At 30.8% G+C, this 21,200-nt stretch overlaps 1 protein-coding gene across 2 annotated transcripts in view; it reads left to right on the top strand.

Annotated features, from left to right (window-relative positions):
* Positions 1-21,200, top strand: part of LOC107071816 (uncharacterized) — a 199,238-nt gene that overhangs the window by 42,697 nt on the left and 135,341 nt on the right. For both annotated transcript variants that reach the window (XM_089173003.1, XM_089173004.1), the window contains exon 2: positions 16,084-18,762. In XM_089173003.1, coding sequence (XP_089029129.1) covers positions 16,873-18,762 — 1,890 coding nt within the window. In that variant the 5' untranslated portion in view covers positions 16,084-16,872. The remainder of the gene's footprint in view (positions 1-16,083; positions 18,763-21,200) is intronic.

Genomic DNA, 21,200 nt, shown 5'->3' with positions numbered 1-21,200 from the left:
TTATTTATTTTTCTTTTTCATGTATTATATATGATAATATTAATTTTGTTTTTATTTTGTGCGATTTTTTTACAATTTAGAATATAGGATTTTTTATTGCGATTATTTTTTATATTTTTTTTAATACTAATTCAAGGATTTATTATTTAGAGGTTATCTAAGTCTCTAGGTTCCGAAATTTTTCGATTGATGGCGCTCTATTAAAATTCAATTATATCAATTTACATATGACATAACTAACCTTACTTTTTAGATTTTTTTCGAGTATTATTATTTTATGTATTCCATTATTAATTGGTGGTATTATTTTGTCTATTGTTATAATTTTATAAAAATAGTTTAGAATTATATATTGAATCAACGTATATAACAAAATCGTAGTAACGCGTGGCAGTAGATGGCGCCGTATTAGAATTCAGTTATTTCACATTTTTTTCAGATTTATATACGACATAACCTTACTTTTTCTACATTTTCGTATATTATTATTTTATGTGTTTCATTGTAATTGTGGTATTATTTCGTGTGTTGTTATTATAATTTGTTAAAAATAGTTTAGCATTATATTAAATAAATAATTAAAAAAGCCACAGCAACGCGTGGCCGGAGCTTATAAATATTTAAATACATAAAATATATTCGTTGTATATTTACATTAAATAATGCATAATGTATACACGTCGTACATATAACGAATAATCGATTAACAATATACATTATATAAGTTCAAAAGTTCGATAGGATTTTTATTCGTTCACCTTTTGAACCATACCATCGAATGGACTTCAAAAAGTACGAGGGTAACATTAAATAAACACACTTTATTTCATTAACTATTAACATATATTTTTCAACGCGTACTTCAACGTATTCATTTTCTACAAGTTCATGGTTACCATCGAGAACTTGTATAATTAAGTATAGAATACGAGTAGATGGGGGAATGGGACTTCTATGGTATATTGCCTTGGTTTATATATACCGTTGCTTAAAAGCAGCTATTATGATTCAAATGCAACGAGATGGGAAGCGATACTTTAGATTTTATTTTCTTTTCTTTTTCTTTCTCTTCCCTTCTATTAAAAAGCAGTTCTTTTGTGCGTAAAATGCAACAGACCCCCAAGGCTTCTCTTAGTTGCGTATATAGTAACTTTGTTAGCTACTGTTTAACCTGAGTGGATTACATACGTGCATGCATAAATAAATAAATGAATAAATAAATAATAAAACTCTTTTTTTTTTTTTTTGAATGGTAATTGTGACCCAGGTTATTATTGTTAAACGTCCAGCGAATTTTGAGCTGAAAAATATTGATCGATCAAAATACACGAACAGTACTGGGCCCTCCCCACCCCCTGACTTCTCCTTCCATCAAATGTAGTAACGATTTAAGTGAGTAATTTGCACCACGAGGTCGTTGAAACCTTCAGACCAGCTTTTACGCTTCTCGCACATTGAATGAAGCCTAGGAGGAGGTTGCTGTGCCCCATTGCCTGGTTTGACTGTTACTGCTAGTTAGTTGCTGCTGCTGTTTCTGGCTGCTGCTGCAACTGCTCGAAAGCGTGGGCCGCTTAAGTTCGCAGACAATGGTCGACCAGTTGGGTCATTACTCGTCTTTCTCTTACTCTTTCTCTTGAACTCCACTCGTTGTCGTCAGCAAAGTTTCTTATGAGCTGTCAAACTCTCCTCGACCTGCTCATTACTGTTAAATTAGTATACAACACCGAGACGATAACCACATATTAGTGAAGGGAACTAACGTGTAATAATATTCTTTCATGTGTCACGCATACTAAGATTTACATATTTTGTTTTTTTTTGTTTGTTGATTTATTCATTTTACATAAACTTCGTTAAACTTTCGTTAAATCGATTTAACGAAGTACTTTTGAATTTATCAGAAAGATAAATTCAATAATTAAATGTAGGAATTAATTTGATCAGACTTTTTAACTTTCGATTTCAATCAACTCATTAAACTCGTACTTTTACTTAAACTTTCTACAAATATTTATATAAAAAAAAAAAAAAAAGAAATACATGATGGGTACAAGTTAGAGATAATGTAACAGTTGGAAATAAAGTAAAGATTCTTTCTAAGTTGGATAACTGAGTTTAAAAATTCAATAGTATGTTAGTCAAGTATATATAAGAGTTCGCGTGGGAAGGTATTAGACAACGACGACTACAAGGATGACGATGACGATGACGACAAACGATGAACAAGTATCAACGCGATTATCTAATCGTCTATCGTCAATCGTGTAACACAACTTTAACATACATACGTGTATTTAAAGTGTAAGTAATAATACTTACAAAGCATATATACATTTTGTCATTTGTTCGTTAACTTCTTGCAAGATTATTAAGGTCATCGTATTTATTCTTCCACCACCACCACCACCACCACTACAACCACCTCCACATTTCTTTTATTATTCTTATTATTATATTTTATTTTATATTATACCAGTTGTGGTTCAGTCTGATTAAATAGAAAAGAAATATAGATAAAAGTTAGGTTATATTGAAATGATTTTGCGCGGTTTTCGCTCACCAAATCTATGCACAGATGGTGCTGGAATTACCTGTATCTTTTTCTTGTTTTTATTAAATTAATTAATTATTGTATAAATAAATTAATGTGTTAGAAACTTAGTTGTATGCGAATGCAACGTTGTGTCAAAATTTTAAAACAATCGATAAAGTATTTTTGGAAATTAGGAATTTTAGAGGTTAGGAACAAACGAAATCTATATTTTTGTATATATATATAGATTTATAATTAAATTAATTACTATAAATTAATAATTATTATAATATAAAATATAAATATAAATTAGAAATTTATATGCTTTATTCTATATACTGCATTTTCTATAAATGCCTTAATATATTTTAATAGAAATATTTTTTTTACACAATTAAATTTGTTATAATTAAAATTATATTATTATTATTATTATTATTATTATTGCTATTATAATAATAATTATTATTATTAGGTATATATTTTATTTTATATTTAAAAATCTATTATATTATTATTACTATTATAATTATTATCGTTATAATATATAGTAAATAATATAATATAATGTAATATATATAATATAGTATAATAGATAATATATAATATATAATAAAAATATATATAAAATATATAATAATATATTAGGTCATTAAATATGAAATGTCTGATTTCGAGATGAAAATAATCCGAGTAATCAGACATTTATGTATATATATCGTATATATTTTTATATTATATTTATAAATGTTAACATTAATTCGAGTATCAATCAACGTTAGAGAACTAATCGTCATTAATTGCTATATGGTTCGGTTACTAGAACGAGATTTCAAAATGATAGTATCTTCCTTTGTTGTCCTCGTCGTTCGTTAACAGCATCCACCAACTGCGGTAACAGCGTAATTCGCGGTCGCTGAAATAATGACAATTTATCACTCGTCTCTCGAATAAACGCATCGAATGAAAGCTTCTCTTGCTCGTTCCGTACATACATACACATACATACACTCACCCACATATCTACATACATACATACATACATATATACATGTACGATAAGAATAATGCATCGCGTTTATTCTCGGCACGTGCACACGTTAGTAGTTATATTGCCCTCTTTCTTCTCTGATCTTTTGTCTCCGTTCTAGTCACCCATCCTTCTACTCTCTATCTCACCAAAGTTTATTATATTTAATGATACTATTATGTTATTGTGTTTCGTAAACGATACAGTAAAAGATTCTGGTTACAATCAATTTTTCATGCCCTTATTTTACTTCCTATCTTTCATTCTAACTTTATCGTTATTTTCCCTATTGTGAATTTTGGCAGACAGTTTTCGTCTGGGAGGGCCAAATCGCGAGTTAACAGCAGTTAATACTCTCACGTTGAGAGTACGAATCGGCAACGATATAATTAACACGCCAATCAGTAAGTAAGCATCAGCAGCAAAACCTCTCACGTTTCTCAACATGGTACGCTTAATGACCGTCGTTGTTATATATATATAGATATAGATATAGATATAGATATAGATATATGTTCATTCTATATGCAAGCGTTGTATGAGACACGATGAGCCCCAAGACTTATAAACGATTTCAATTTATAACACTGCTAATTACGTAAAATTTTACGCTTTCCCTAACACGCGCCTTTCCGTTTCTTCCTTTTCTTTCTCTCTCTTTTTTTTTTTTATATTATTTTTTTATTTAGTTTAACGATCAATCTGTATTATAATATGCTAAAGAATATTTCAATCTGTTTGTGAATGGAGAAAGGGGGTGGTATTTAAATGGAAAATATATTATGAATATAAATTAATATTTGTATGATATAATATAATATAAAATTTAATATAAAATATATTATAAATATAAATTAATATTTATATAATATAATATAATATAAAATATAATATGAATATAAATACTAATATATAAATTAATTTTTATATAATATAACATAATATAAAATATAATATAAATATAAATACAAATATAAATATAATATAAATATAACATAAATATTAATATAAATATATAATTTAATATTTATATAATAAAATATAATATATATATATATATATATATATATATATATATATTTCAATCTATCTTCGAACGTTATGGGGGGGAGGGGGTAATAAAATTAAAAATATATTATAAATATAAATATATAATATGTATGTTAAAGAATATTTCAATCTGTCTCCAAACATGGGTGAAAGGGATATTCAAATTGGAAATATATTATAAATATAAATAAAAATATATTAAATGAACATTTTCAATCTTTTCTCTAATGGCAACGTTTAACTTTTATTTGACATGTAAATGGTCTGTATATCATTATGTGAAAATCATCTGTTTGGTTTGTTAAAAAAAGATTTCACTGCGTGATATCACATTCGTATATTATACGAGTGAATATCGCGAGCAATCAAATTTCTATATGGTTTCTAATCGTTTTAAATGGCGTATATCCTTTGCTGTTTAACACACATACACACACACTCTTTTAAACGACCGCAAAGAAGTTGCTTCTTTTTTTTTCTTTTTATACTTTTATAGGACATCTTTGAATAATTTAACACGCGTAAAGTTTCCATGATTTTATTTGATCTCTCTCTCTCTCTCTCTCACTCTTTCTCTTTTTATGTTTTTTCTATGTGTTTCTTTACTACGTACGTGTAATATTATATCTGTGTGTACGTATATGTAAATCTATAGAAAAATGTAATAGTGTATCTTCATTTATTCATCGTGTTCGATATTTTTAGATATAATAGTGTGCGTTCAAGTAGCAGGTGACTATATTTGTAAGATAATAAAATAATGTCACATAAATCTCAAAGGATTTTTTCTATAAAAAATAAAAAATAATAATTGACGCAATAAGTAATTTTAGGATGCAAGGACATTTATTAAAGTGCGTAAAAATGACAGATGTATCGTTAACAAAAATGTAGAAACAAAATTCAATGCACACACACACACATACACACACACACAACGACTATTCAAAATTAAATTTCACAATTACAACGACACTCAGAAACTTACGTCAACCCTTTCGAGACCCACTTGCACACCGTGTGTGCAATCATCTTAACCCTTTGCATTCGAGGGCTCCACTATAAAGACAATGAAGAAGACAATAAATAAATAAAAAAAAAAACAACTGAAGCAAATTTAGTCTATGATTTTTCTATTAAAATTGCTTTGAATTGCTGATAACATGAATGAAACAAAAAAACTTAATTCAATTGCAAAGTGTTAGTTATTATCAGTTATATATATTTTATATTATTATCTAATATAGAAAAAATAAAATTTAGCATTGCAAAATTGGCAATATAATAAAATAAGAAAACAAATGGTTTCTGGGAACTGTGTTTGAAAAAAGTCGTGATTTCCAATGGGTTAACAGTGAATACTCAAAGGATAGTCACACATCGTATTACATGGGTTATATTAAATGTTATACTTTTAAAAATGTCGAACGAAAACAGGTGGTACTAATATTAAAAGAATAATAATAAGAAGAAGAAGAATATGCTATCGGAAGTTTTCTACATGGGGCTTTATAACGGGTGGTATATACGCTCTGCTTACGAAGATTTCTAATCACGGCTTACTGCCTTTCAACGACCCTAATGGCCACACTAGTATTAAGCAAGTGTTTACCGAGTGTTCCCCAGGCTTTTTCGACGAATTCATGAGAGAAAGCGTTAGTAACAAACACATACATACAGGTGGATGCGCTTTCTAGAACGAAACGCGAAATTACGAATATATACACCAATTTATTATTGTTTCGAGATCCAAATTTTTCATGAAAAAAAAAAAAAATATATATATATATATATGTATATATGTAATTTATTTTAATTCGATGATCATTAATGGTTAGTGGGTCGATGTACTTGGGTAGATGCAACGATCTGTACGATCGATAAGTCGTGCAGATTTGCATTGCTAATTAACTGGATTCCTGAACGCATAGTTCCGTCAAACGCGCATTCACTTTATTTTTTTTTTTTTTTTTTTTTTCTATCAATAGTTCTTACTAAGCTTTTAAAAAAAGAACAAGAAAGAAAGAGAGAGAGAGAGAGAGAGAGAGAGGTTAAAAATATTTGACAGCAATTTTTATAACATTTATAATTTTAATTTAAATTTGAAACTTATTTTTTGATATGTTTTTTATTTTTATTTCTTTTTTTTTTTTTTGGTTAAAAATTCGCGTTAATATTCGAACAAAATTGATTTTTATCTTGATAATTTTTTTATTAAGCTTAGAAAAAAATAAAACGAAACAAAATATAATATTATTAATTATATAATTATATTATTATTATATATTATTGTAATAACACACATAATTAAAAATATTTGATCAAAAATTTCTATAACATTACATTTACAATTTTAATTTAAATTCGAAATTTATTTTTTCATACATTTTTTATTTTTATATTTTTTAAAATACGCATTAACATTTAAAAAATATTATATTTCAATATATAATACGAATGTATATCTCTTTACACGTGTGAAATATTCTGTTATACATAGTATATATATTTTATCGATTACTTTAAACGCATATCTATATATCTATATATACATACATAAGTTACCTTCCGTATCCCGCAATGCCGTATCATTTTATAATTCTTTTAATTAAATTTTTCTCGTTGATACGATACGCACTATACAATTAGATGAATATAGAAGAAGAGACAGACAGACAGACAGACAGACAGACAGACAGACAGTTAATTATCGTACTTTGTTTGCTTTAACGAGAGATGACTGAATGTACTCGAATGGACGATCTATCGATAGATAATTCCCCTATTCCTCTCTCTCCCACCTCCATCACAACGATTTAGATACATCTCTTCTCTCTTTTATCATTTCTTTTTTTTTTTCTATCTGTCTATTCTCGCGAGTCGGTGTATAAATAAAAGGAATAGAGAAAGGTGTATAAACGCGTGTATACAAATCATGTGGTCGCAGAAGGCAATTATTGGATTCTCGAGAACAAACTAACAGAAAGAATGAATGAGTGAGAGAGTGAGAGAGTGAGAGAGTGAGAGAGTAAGAGAGAGAGAGAGAGAGAGACTCGTACGAGGATCGATAGTTTAACGAGTTCATCGTAGAACGAATCTATACAACTACATATCTCAAGCACCCTTTTCAACGATTTATTTATATTTCCATTTCTATTCTCGATAGTACATAGTGGTGTATTGTGTTCAACTTATAGATACACACACGTACACGTACACATACACTTACAGGTTATATACACATTAATATGCATACATAATAATAAAAAAAAAAAAAACAAGAATTCGTAAATTGTAACTAACGATTCGTTGGAATTTCCGCTGATTTCTCCTCGTCAAGTGTTGTTGTTGTTGTTATAATTATTATTGTTATTATTGTTGTTAGTGTATTGGTGGATGATACATCATACATCAGGTTCGTTCGCGGTTTGTATCGATTTCGCGAACGGTAAGGTATTTTCTTCTTTTTTTTTTTTGTCGAGGACGTTTACCCTTCGTGTGATAGTAGTCGTCGTCGTATCGTTTGGAAAGGGTAAGGCAGGGTAGGGTTGGAATCGTAGGGGTTTGAAAGTATAATATAGAAAGGTAGTAAAGAACCAACCCGAGGTCAAAGTACTTCCCCCCTTTTTGCTGAAAATCCATTAGTAAGCATGTAGAAGTTACAAGTTAGAATGAAAAAGATTCGGTGGAGGGGAGAAAAGGTTGGGGTAGGGGGAATCCGATTGGAGGAAGGGCTTTTCGTATTTGCGGGATTCCACGATTTGCTTAATTATAGTTGGTAATGTATAGTATATGTATACAACGTACGTAATTACGTTTATTGTACCTGTTAGTAGCATAGACAAGCAATGGTGAATTGAGAGAGTAAATTTTCACATGTTGACGAAACAGAATACACACACACAAACATATACATACATATATATACACAGTGATGTATCACGATCGAAGACAAATGTCGATGTCCTCGGTACGAACAAAAACGTTACAAGCAACCTCTTCTATATTATTTTCCACAAGATTGCTGATTAAATTATTCAACCTAACCATCCGTTCGTGTTGTTGTGTTTTGTTCGTTGATTAATAAGACGAAGAAGAAGAAGAAGAAGAAGAAAAAAGGAATAAAAAAGTATTTCCTTCTATAATTGCAATTTTTTTGTTGTTCCTAACAAATATCAATTTTTCTTACTTATACTTTCTAATAAAAAAAAAAAAAAAAGATTGTAAGTTTAATAAATAAAAGTAGAAACTATCGTTCTTGTGCGGAACAATTTACGATCAGTGTGTGTGTGTATGTTACGTACTTTAATATTCAACAAAAATTTCAATTTACAAGAATAAATATTAAAACTTTGTGTAAAAATATTTCTTAAGGAATGATAGTTAGCCTAATTAAATTTGTATCATGTCATGGGTGGAGTTAAATCGAGAACTTATGGTTAGTTGGAACAGATGGTACTACGATTATGCAATTTTGAGATTAAAAGTACGAATACGTTGGAGAACGGGATAATTAGTTTTATATTTAGAAGGATAAGCACATGTATGTGTGTGTGTGTGTGTGTGTGTGTGTGTCAATGAGTCGTCATAGTTAGTCGAGTGTATTATGAGACGAACGAACTCTTTCCCACAGAGTTATATTATGGCATTGTTTTACTGCTTACCAATCTCTGCATATTTTTTTTTTTTTTTTGGTTTGTTAAGCGACCCGATTTAATGAGCGGGACACATTTTCCACGACTCAATTCATTCCAAATCCGTTGCCCAATTTTTCTTCTTCTTCTCGAGAATCTTCTTTTTTTCTTGTTTTATTTTTTTTCGTCATAATTATCATCATATCATTATATCAATCAATATTGCAACGATTTGACGAAATATACATGACAATTGAGTTGCAGTAAATAACCAAGTTTTCGTTTTAAATGAAAATGAATGAATTAATATTTGAAATAGAAATATTATTTATTTTGTTTATAATTAAATTAATTAAAATAATTATTGATAACCTTCTTTATTTAATAGTTTATTGTTTTTCGTCATAATTATCATTTTTGTATATTATAATATATTCTTTTTTTAATATTGCAACGATTTGACAAATTTTACGTGATAATAAGTACAGCAAATTTTGGTTTTAAATGTAAAAGGAATTAATTAGTATTTGAAATAATAATAATAATAAATATTAAATTATTAAATATTAAATTACCTAAAATAATAAACTTCTTTTCTTAATATTTTTTTTTTTAATTGCAACGACTTGACGAAATATACTTGACAATGAAGTTGCAGTAACAAACAAATTTTCATTTCAAATGAAAATTATTCAATTAATATTTGAAATAATAATAAATATTAAATTATTAAATATTAAATTAATTAAAATAATTAACTTCTTTACTTAATATATTTTTTTTTAATTGCAACAACTTGACGAAATATACCTGACAATTGAGTTGCAGTAATAAACCAAGTTTTAATTTTAATCAAAAATGAATGAATTAATATTCAAAATAATAATATATATTATTACTTTGTTCATATTTAAACTAATATAATTATCTATTAACTTCTTCATTTAATAGTTTATTAAATTGTTATAACTATTCATTAAGAGTAATAACAATAATGAATCATTTAAGTAAGGAAACAATTCTTTACGCATTCATTCGTCATGAGGAATGTCACGAACAAGTAAATTCGCGTGACCAAAGATAAAGTTAAAGGGAAGATAAGTACTACTGTCCCAGGAAGAGATGTCCCTTCGTATTATAGATTATTTTCTAAAACGTTTTATCCTAAAAGCACACTACCACCACCACCACCACCATGACTACCATCACCCTCATAAAGTTCTACACCTATAATTGTCTTAGCAGATTCTAAGCTCACGTATTTCCTCGTGTCTTCGTATTATATTTAGTTTACCTACCTCTGTGTTTCAACATTGCTCGTTCGTTCCGCTTTCCGTACTAGTTATCGTTATTGTTCCTAATTACCTCGGCATACCAAGAAGCGATTATCGTTCGGTCGGAAACTTTCAGTAGAAGTGTACCTATGATTTTCTTAAGGGTCTCCCTATATATATGATATATATCTATATGCATCATCTCATATGGTCAGAGTCAGAGAAAAAGGGTCATCGTATTTTTGATCTTTTTTATTTTTTTCTTTTCATTTTCTTTAGATATATTTTATTGTTAGTACATTAATTATATTAATTATATTTAATATAAATATTATTGTTATAAATACATAATATTAAATTATTTGCTAAATGGTTGATTTTTCTAAACGATTATTTTCATTGATCATACATTCATTGACCATAATGTATATGATATATATATATATATATATATATATATATATATATATATATTTATATATTTTTTATTTACAATTATATACGATACAATAAAAAAATGATATAAATATGTTAAAAGTATAGGTAGAATTATTTATTAAAGGGTTGGTTTGTTAAACGATTTACGACAAAATATGATAGAATAAAAAATGATATAAATATATGAAATGTATAGGTGGTAATTCTATTTGCGTGTTTCGATTAATTCAAATACATACCTTAAAAGGGCGTCGAATAAAAAGTTTATATAAGTAGACGGTGATTGGCGTTGTTTCGTTGCGTGATCGTAATCAGAGAAAGAGAATTCGGTTCATTCTTTATGGGTTTCTTTCGTTGATCGATAATACTACTGACTCATGGTTTGTCAACTTCCTTTTTATTTTTCTTCCCTTCCCTATGTTTTTGTTTTTGTTTTATTTTGTTTTTTTTTCTTCATTTTATATATCTACATATTTAAAACAAAAAATCATTAGAACTTTCCCATGTTCGTGTTTTACTCTAAAAAAAAAATAAAATAACTTACTCTCAATTTTACTATCGTTTTACCATACCGTGCATTTAAATATCCTTCATATCTCGTATTTCAAAATGTTTGAAAATAATTAAAAATACCAAACTAAAAAAAAAAAAAAAAAAATATAGTAACGTCATAGTGATTAAAATATAAACGACTGTTATACGAGATAGATAACGATTAATCGATTCTTCATCGTAGTATATCATTTCGAATACGTTTATAATCCAGTATAGATTTCTTCCATAGATTTCTTCAGTAATTTTTATCTATGATATTTTATACATCGGATAGATGATAATCTTTCACGATTAATAAAACAATTTCTGCACGAACGATTATTACTTACTACTACATTGCTGTTTTATCTTTAGGATCTTTCAAACGATATCACGTAACATAGTGATCATTTATTATTAATTAATCCATCCTGTGAAACTGATTTATGGAAAAAAAAAACAAAAAAAAAAACAAGATATATAACTAATTGTAAAAAGAAGGAAAAGAAAATGAAGATGGGTGGGTGGGGGTTAGGGGATTTAAGCTTTCGAATATTTTTCATAATAAATCTTAAGCAACGTGTTTAAGAATCACGTATTTAGTTGTGTTAGTCCGTGTTTATTACGTACCCTATATGCAATTAGTTACGGCCGAAGATTCTGTGCAATTACGTTAACCGGGTTGGCTCGAACTATATCCAGAGCGCAAATGTTACATTACGTTGGCATTCCTATGATTGGAGTGGGAGAAGAAAAAGAAGAAAAAGAAGAAAAAGAAAAGGAAGAAAAAACAGGGGAAGGAGGTGGAGGAAGGACTGCATTTTCATTTACGTTGGTTAGCCATTGCATACATACAATCACACACATATTCATGCATATGTGTGTAAGAATGAAACAATGCTTGAGGTGAGAGTTTGGCGAGTTGCATATAAGGTGGTCGCATCGATAACACATGCATATGCATGAACCCTTCCGATATCCTCTTTCTTTCTCTTCAGAACCCTCCCACCCTCTCACCTACCCTTCCTCCTTCCTTAGAAATCCCTCTCGTAGAAGTGCATCGGACTGACTCGTTAAAAAAGAAGTCAAACTTTTTACTCACCTCTTCGATCATTTTAAATTCCGTTTGATAAAATAAACGAGTTTGAATCATATACCGGGTGTATACTGAGTATTATAGGAACTCGTTTTATTTGATTTTACTTTACAATTAGTGGAGAAAAGTTTTTCGATTTTAATGGGAGAATTGATTTAAGTATGAGGATTATACTTTATAGATATAGGGTTATTATGATGGTGTATTATGTATGGTGTATCTTCGTAGAAACATATGAAATATACCTGTCGATATTATTATCTAATTGGTACGTTTATAATGGAAAATCGACTTATATGCATTTTGTTGCTCTGAGAAAACCCTTTCTTAGTTGGTATCTTATTAAACATCATTATTGTGTTGCAACCATACTTATAATAGGATTTCGTAATAAACTTCATATAGTGAACTTTTATTCGCACTTAACGGCCGTCCTTGCCTTTTGTATTACAACCGAGTGACAGACATGTCTCTTATGTTTCTTTCGTGTGGGTGTCACTTTACTTTTCCCGCCTTGAAAAATTCCTTTCACTGTGTGTTTTGTTACATCTAGGTTTTGTTGTTGTTGTTGTTGTTATTGTTGTTGTTAGATATCATTTATTATATTAAACGTGTATGAGATTAAAACACGTATAACATTCTGAGAAATCTTACGAGTTGATTAAATTGATAAGATTGTTTTTTAATTTGAACATAATCACAGTTGAGTTAAAATAAAAATCTGTGAACTCTCGAGACATTGTCCTTGAGATTCGTTGGAAAAAGAATATTTACGATTGAAAAGATGGGGAGGAATTTGTTGGAAGAAGTTCAAAAGAATGAATTTATACGATAAATCTTAGAAGATCATAAACATTGAAAAATTTTCAAAGCCAAACCGACCGCCCACCCACCCACTGCTACGACAAGAACGAAGGATTCTAATTCTCCACGTGCCAACGAGTTAAACGTACATTTCAATTTCTTCGAATTGAAGAAGAGAAAGAGATAGAGAAAGAGAGAATGCCATTAACATTTTTTTAGGTGAGTCATCATTGTTCCTCGTTATATCTTCGGCTGTAAACTATTAACAACAATTTGGTAACGTTTAACGATTGTTCTAACGACGCTGTGTTTCACAATACATTTCCATTCCCATTTAAAAAAAAAAAAAAAAAAATGTTACGCAGCGTACTACCATTGACGAGTCTACTTGTTGATTAATTAATTAATTCAATTAATTCATGGAGGAAAATTTCAAGTCAAATTCGAGATGCATCAATTTGTGCAGGTGTTGATCCGGTCCTCTTTTTGCAAACTGCAGGACAACGAGTTTTTATTGACGTATATATAAGAAAAAATATCAAATAAATAATTAAAACAATAAGATAAAATAATTTGTTTGCTACAACGATGCTTGAAAATTTCTTTCCACGTATACGTCGAGAGATACAAGAAAGAAATGTGACCTGCATGAAGGAAGTCCCATTAGGAATGTTAATCGCGTTAATTACGGTCCAGACTCGGTTAATTAGGAAATAATTATGTCCATTTATTAAATATCTCACAAGTCACGAAACATCCGACGACTTAAAATTCCATCTTATATATATATATATATACATATGTGTAACACATTTATAACACATTCATATATATATATATATATATATATATATATATATTGTTCTTGACCGTATCTATTTTGAATAACAAGGTATATGTTTCTAAATCATATTGAAAATGATGTATTTTCGACACTCTGTTATTCCTGAAAACCTTGACCCTTCCCCCCACCCCTTTGAAACGATACCCTTGAGCTTCTTTTTTTAATATAGCTGTTCATTGGTCCTAAGTTTGAAGCATGACGGATATCCCAAACCCGGTTTCATTCTAATTTAACATTAAGTTTTCATTTGATCCCTTGAGTCATCGTAAACAAGCAGCGCAATATCAACAGCCAGCATCAGAGCAACAGCAACAGCAACATCATCATCCCCTCCTCGATCTTTAATTTCACTTCCATTTTACGACACCCTGCCTGTGCCTGCCTTTGCCTTGACTTGCCTGCTTGGCTGCCTGAGGATTTTCGAGAAATAGCATCTCACTTAACGTGTAATTTAGAGCCCGTAAATTTCCCCTTTGCTTCCTTTCACATTTACCAAGTGAAATATCCGTTTAAAATCATTCGTCGCCAGATAACTACATGGAATAACGAGATTAATTGAAGATAAAAGTAAAAAAAAAAAAAGAAAGAAAGAGAAGAATAAAATCGTATGATTTTATTTTTTTTTTCATTCATTTTTTTTTATCTCTCTTTCTAAACACTTTTTTGTTTAACACGTTAGAAAGAGATTGAATTTATCTTATCAAAGTTTTCTCTCGCGCGTCAGTTGAAGTGGTAGACAATCTGGAAGCATGGTCGGTTTCTGACTTTGACCACAAAACGTCCTTCATCCTTCACCGATCTCTAACGCGTATCTCCTCGTGTTCCTTCTATTTCTTCCTTCCTTCCTCCTCCCACCACCCTCCTCCCATCAACCTTCTCTTTTTCCTTCCCTCTCCCATTTACTTCCCTCTAGCTGCGGAGTACCACGGAAATCGCATTATCATCGTCTCTCGTGGCACTCACTGTGAGACTACAATACAAATGGACGAGAAAGCATAGAAAGCCCTTTTCGAGAGTGCTATTACCCCTCCGTCATACCCTCCCACCCCCAGCCTGCCCCTGGCCTCAAATCTACCCTCATTCGATGATTCATATAATGTAGGACGTTGTGAATATGAAGATTAGAGAATTTCCAAATTACTTGATACACTTGTTTTAATATTGATAATAATAATTAATAATAAGTGTAAAAATACACTCACACACTATGTTACTAATAGTTAGCCTAACTATCAGTTATTCGGAAATTTTTAAATTTATTTATTTCGTTTTTTGTTGTATCATATTTTTAATATAACCTCTCATCTTTTAGAAGTTCCAAATTACGTGGTAATTGTGTTTAATATTGAAAATAATAAATTATAATTTAATAATTGATAATAAGAGTAAAAATACACCCACACACACGATGACACTAATATCTAGCCTAACTATCACTCATTCAGAAATTTATTTATTTATTTATTTTTGGTGTTACTTTTTCCATAAAGCCCCCCTCGTCTTTTAAAATTTCCAAATTACGTAATAATTGTTTAGAATTAATAATAAATGTAAAAACATACGCTAATAGTTAGTCTAACTATCGTTCAAAAATTTAGAAATTTATTTATTTAATTTTGTTTTTTTGGTGTCACATCTTCCACAAAGCCCCTCGTCGTCTCCACCCCATGTAGTAGTCAACCCCGCACCCCCAGAACCCATGTATGCTTTTATATACCGCTCGGTAAGCTTATTTGCCTTTTTGTTTGTTGTATTGTGTAGTACTTATCATTATTATGTTTGTTTTTTTCTTTTCATTTTTTAAGTTTGCCGTCTATCCCTACCCTATTCCTAATTTTTGTTTCAGATTTCGTACGATCTGACGTCGTACGTAAGAAACAACAGGAAGTACAACAACAACACGTCGTCGTTCATCGTCATCGTGGATGATGTAGTAACCGGTGGGTGGTTACTTATCGATCAGTCAGACGTTGAGGATGCACGTCGTGAGAATAATATCAAGAGTCGACGAAGAGAAGGAAAAAAGAAGGAAGAAAAAAATTACTGCCGGTTGTTGTTTTGTTGAAGACACAATTTTAACGATTTTTAATAATAATCGTCATAGTGGTTGTTGTTTTAGTCGTTGGATATTATTAACGAGACAACGACGACCAATAAATTCACTGCCAGGGTAACGAACAGCAATCAAAAGTTGTGTTAAGTGTGCTGGGCCCAATTTGAACCGTCCGTTAAATCGCATACTGTTCTTCGTCATAACTTTTTGCATTATTTTTTCAATTATTATTTACTATTTTATAATAAACAAATCGGAAACACAGTTAAACCAATTCCGAAACTACGTACACTTGTTTTATCTATCTATCTATCTATCTCTCTCTCTCGTTCTCTTCTTGTCTTTTTAAACAGAATCTTCTTTCTCTTTCTGTATCTTTTTTTTAAGCTCTATTTATCTACCTTTTTCTGTCTTTGTCTATCTGTCTGTCTGTCTATCTATCTTTCTTTCTCACTCTTTTTCCACCCGGCTTTTACTCCCGCGTACGCGTTGGAAGATCAAAGAGCGAAGAAAAAAAAGAAGAAGTAGAAGTAGAAGCAACAGCAGCAATAGTAGTTGTAAAAGTAGAAGAAAAGAGAAAAGATGTTAGGCGTGAGTCAGCCGAGCAATCCGCCCTCGAGCTTGCGTCACTCCGCAAGCTTCTCCTGTCTACAAAGGAGTACCGTCGGCGAGGGCCATCGTGCAAGAACTTCAACATTGTTGCAACAACCTAGCCTCCAACTTACCAATAGTCACCATCATCATCATCATCATCATTCTCAGCAGCAGCAGCAGCAACAACAGCAACAACAACATCATCATCATCAGTACTCTTCTGGTCAGAGTAGTTCCTTGCTTCAACAATCGAGTAGCAACGTTCAACAACGACAACAACAACAGCATCATCGAGGAATTGATACTGATACGATACAAGACAGTAACGATTACGGTTTTGTAAAAGTCAGGCCACGTTTGCGAAGTACCAACGCAACGATCTTTCACGAGGAAGAAGTGGCAGCTGCTAAAAGTGCATTTAGAGATCGAGACGCGTCAGCATTCGGTGATCGCGAGTGCGAACCCTCGAGTTTTCGGGAATTGTTAAAGTCTAAGGATCGAGAACAATCACCGAAAATTGCTAGTTCGACGAAAAATCAAAATCCATTGAAGGGTGCCCTGATATTGTTCACGTCTACCTCGTCTTGGTGGAAAGCGAGACAACGAGAGGAACAACAGCTGAACGGTGGCGTTGTCGGTGGGTCCTCGAGTTCGGTGACCAACACCAACAACAACACTTCTACCAGTTCGATGTTGCCCTCGTCCGAGCGAAAGTGGTCGAGCACCTCGATGGCGTCACCCTCAAACGAGAGAAAGTGGCCGTCCTCGATGACGTCGCCCACCATGGGTGAACGGAAATGGTCAGTCGGTAACAGCGTATCTTTGACGTCACCGAGCAACGAGAGGAAGTGGACCAGGTCCTCGGTTTCTTCTAGCTCGACCAATGTTCTCGCTACTAGCACTGGAGGAAGTGGAGGAGTAGGAAGTGGAGGAGGTCAACAGGCACAACCGCAACAACAGGATAGGAAATGGCGTTCCTTGGGTGCCCTTCTTCGCGCTCCCACAGTTGGCGGAGGAAGTTCTACTTCCTCGCACGCTACTTCTCTTCAAAATTCATTTTCTTCTCACAACATGAGCGTTTCGATGATCGAGAACAGCAGCAGCAACACCGTAGAACGTTCGAGAGATGAACAACAACATCCACCACGTGGCTCCGTTAGCAAATCTTCTTCTACTACGAGATATCAACAACCGAGTTCTTACTCGGCTCGTGTGTCCAGAGTCACCAGAGATATTTACAGAGAGAACGGTGAGTTCTCTGTTCAAGCTGCCAGAACCAAGGTCAGTCGTAGATTATATCAAGATTCATCCGAGACTGCTAATAGTAACGCGACATCCGTGGATCGTGAAATGATCGATGAAATTACCGGTAGACATTCGCTCGTTAGACATCATCAGTTCAAGGACGAGTGCAGAGGTAGAACAAATCGCGAAAGCTTTTGTAGAATTGATCAACAAACTAGTACCGGTAATACATCGACTACTAACACGTCATCCTCGACTACTACTACCAGATCGAGCAGGGCTCAAAGTTTTTATCTTTTGGATGATTTCTTAAAACCACAACCACAACAAAACAACACCAACAACAACAAGTGCACGTTAAATCTTTATTTATCTTCTCCTTATTCAAAATCCGTCGAAACTAAAAGAGCATCTCAAGGTAACGTCGCTACGAACATAACACCACCTAGACGTCACAATTCGAGTTCGGATAGTCTCGAAGTTGCTACTAGTCCTTTGCCGCCACCTGTACCACCACCGCCACCTCAGCTAGGTACTAGGGATAGAGATAGAGGTGATAATTTCAAGGAGTTTGAAGTCTGTCCGTGCAACATGTGTTGGGCCTCGTTGCAGCAGAGATCATTTGCGGAAGAGGTAAGTCCTTCGTTCGCGAAGGAACTTCGCAAAGATTTCAAACTATTATTATTTATAATAATTATTATTATTGAAGTCGGTTATATTACTACTTTTATGATGAGTTATCACGAGACAGGTGTGTACGTATATGACACTTACATGAAAGCGTGAATCAAGTTTCATAAATTGATCCTTAATCGTTGCAACTTCCTGTTGTTGATCAAAAGAAAGAGATAGAGAGATAAAACAACTTTTGTCACGGTTCGTAATCGATAATGAGAAACAACAAAATCGTAAATTATTGGTGACATTCTCGAGAAATCTTTTTTTTTTTTATAATAAACTTGTTCTATTTCTTTTTAGTTTAGTTTTTATTTCTTTTTTCAACTGTACAAAGAAAAAGCTCGAAGAATTGAACTTTTAACTCGCGAATCCTGTTTTGTATTTCTTACGGAATAAATAAGTAGTTAGGTGGAGAAAAAAAAAACTTCAAATCCTTTTCTCCCGCGTGCATGATTGAGAAACGACAGAGAAATAGGAAACCTAGAGAGTAAGAAAGAGAGAAAGAAGGTTTCGTCGATCGTAATATCGTCTGGTAACGGGAGATCGACTCTCTCGTTATCGACCTCTTGACCTGTTCGGTAAGAAACGCCTGAGCTTTTTTTTTTTATTTTTTTTCCTTTTACGATTCAACGTTATATGAATCCTTTGATTTTTCCCTCTCGATAAATCTACCAAAAATTCGGGAAAAAATGGTACTCGAGCTTTTATATTAAACTCTTCGCAGAAAACGCGATCCACTTTTTTTTTTAATTTTTTTCTTTTTTTTTTTAACTTCAATTCTCAATAAAAAATAAACGAAAAATAGGAAAACGGAACAATTTTTGTTGAAATTTTTTTATCGAATAATCGTACGATCAAAATTCTAATCAAATTCTATTGACTTTCAATAATATTCTGTTGAAAATTTCAATTTATATTAAAATGTATTTAATAATAATAAGTGTACAAGTTTGTTCCCGCCATTTTTTCTATAAGCCATCTGTAGGAAAATAGCTAAAGCAAAGTTGTACATCTAATATTATAATTAGAATTAATAATATTTATTTATTATTAATTAAAGAAATAGAGAAAGAGAGAAATAGGAAAGAAAAATATTCTTTAGTTAACTTTCTGAACAATATTTATAACATAAAAAATTTTTATATTTTCCAAATGTAACAAATTGTCAATACTTTATCAACGTGTTTATTGTTAAATGTTTTCATATATCATCAATTTCTCTTACTATCTATCTTTCTTTCTCTCATTCACTTTATTTTTACGATCATTCAACATTTTCTTAATTTATTTCGTAATAAATCTAAAACACCAGGTTTCAAAACGTAGAAGAAGATAGGACAAATAAATCAAATCGAACACTATGATAGACGGATAAATATACGATAGGATTAAAGTAGTCGCATAACGCAAAGTTTAAAATACTAAACACGAATGTGTATCATGGATCATGGGTGTAAAATTTCTATACGATTATACAGATAGATAGTTTTTGAGAAAATTGTACGCTTGTTTGATTTAACTATAATTAACAGTATAGATTTACAGATTGAGACAATTGAATTCATTTCAAAATGGTTTTGCTCAATTCTTCATTCAAACGATGTTTGTAAGTAATTATAAAAATAATGAACAAAACATCTTTACAAATTTACTATTAAAATATCAAATTGAGAATGAAACAAAGAATGAAAGAAAATAAAAAAGAATGAAAGAATGAATGAATGAATGAATGAATGAATGAATGAAAGAATGAAAGGATAAAATATATATCAAGACGTAAGCAACATTAAACAGTGGCAAACTTGTTAGAAGAAACCGAACAGCTTCTCGTTTAATTACTACTCGTTTGGTATAGGATAGGTAGAAGAGGTATATAATACTCGTTCGAATAAAAAGCTGGTATTACGAAGAGAGGTTTGCTAAGCTGTAATTAGTTATCTGCTATCGAACCGATTCACCAGTTACTGCCGGTTTTATTCAGAAGCGTAAGTAGAGATTATCGAAAAAGATAAACAAAATGTTCAAATATGCACGTTTCAGTAGAAATTTCAAAATAGAAAATATAATTAGATATTCTCATCTTTTTCTAGATGTTTCATAAAAAATATATGTATATCATATTGTTTAGTTTAAATATATCATTCACATAATAATTTTGAAATATTATTTAATATAGTATTAAATATACAAATATTCATATAATATAGTAATATATATATAATAAAAATATATTAAATATAAATATAAATATTTTTAATACATCATTTATAATAATTTTTATATATTATTTAATCTATTTTAAATATAAATAAAAATATAAAAATTTTTAATATATCATTTATAATAATTTAAATATCAATATTATTTAAATACCACCATAATAATATAATCAA

This window comes from Polistes dominula, unplaced genomic scaffold (assembly GCF_049000335.1).
Source record: "Polistes dominula isolate Pdom_NZ unplaced genomic scaffold, Pdom_raw_medaka contig_22, whole genome shotgun sequence".
Taxonomy (NCBI): domain Eukaryota; kingdom Metazoa; phylum Arthropoda; class Insecta; order Hymenoptera; family Vespidae; genus Polistes; species Polistes dominula.
Note: the sequence above shows the minus strand (reverse complement) of the source record. Positions and strands in the feature narration are given on the sequence as shown.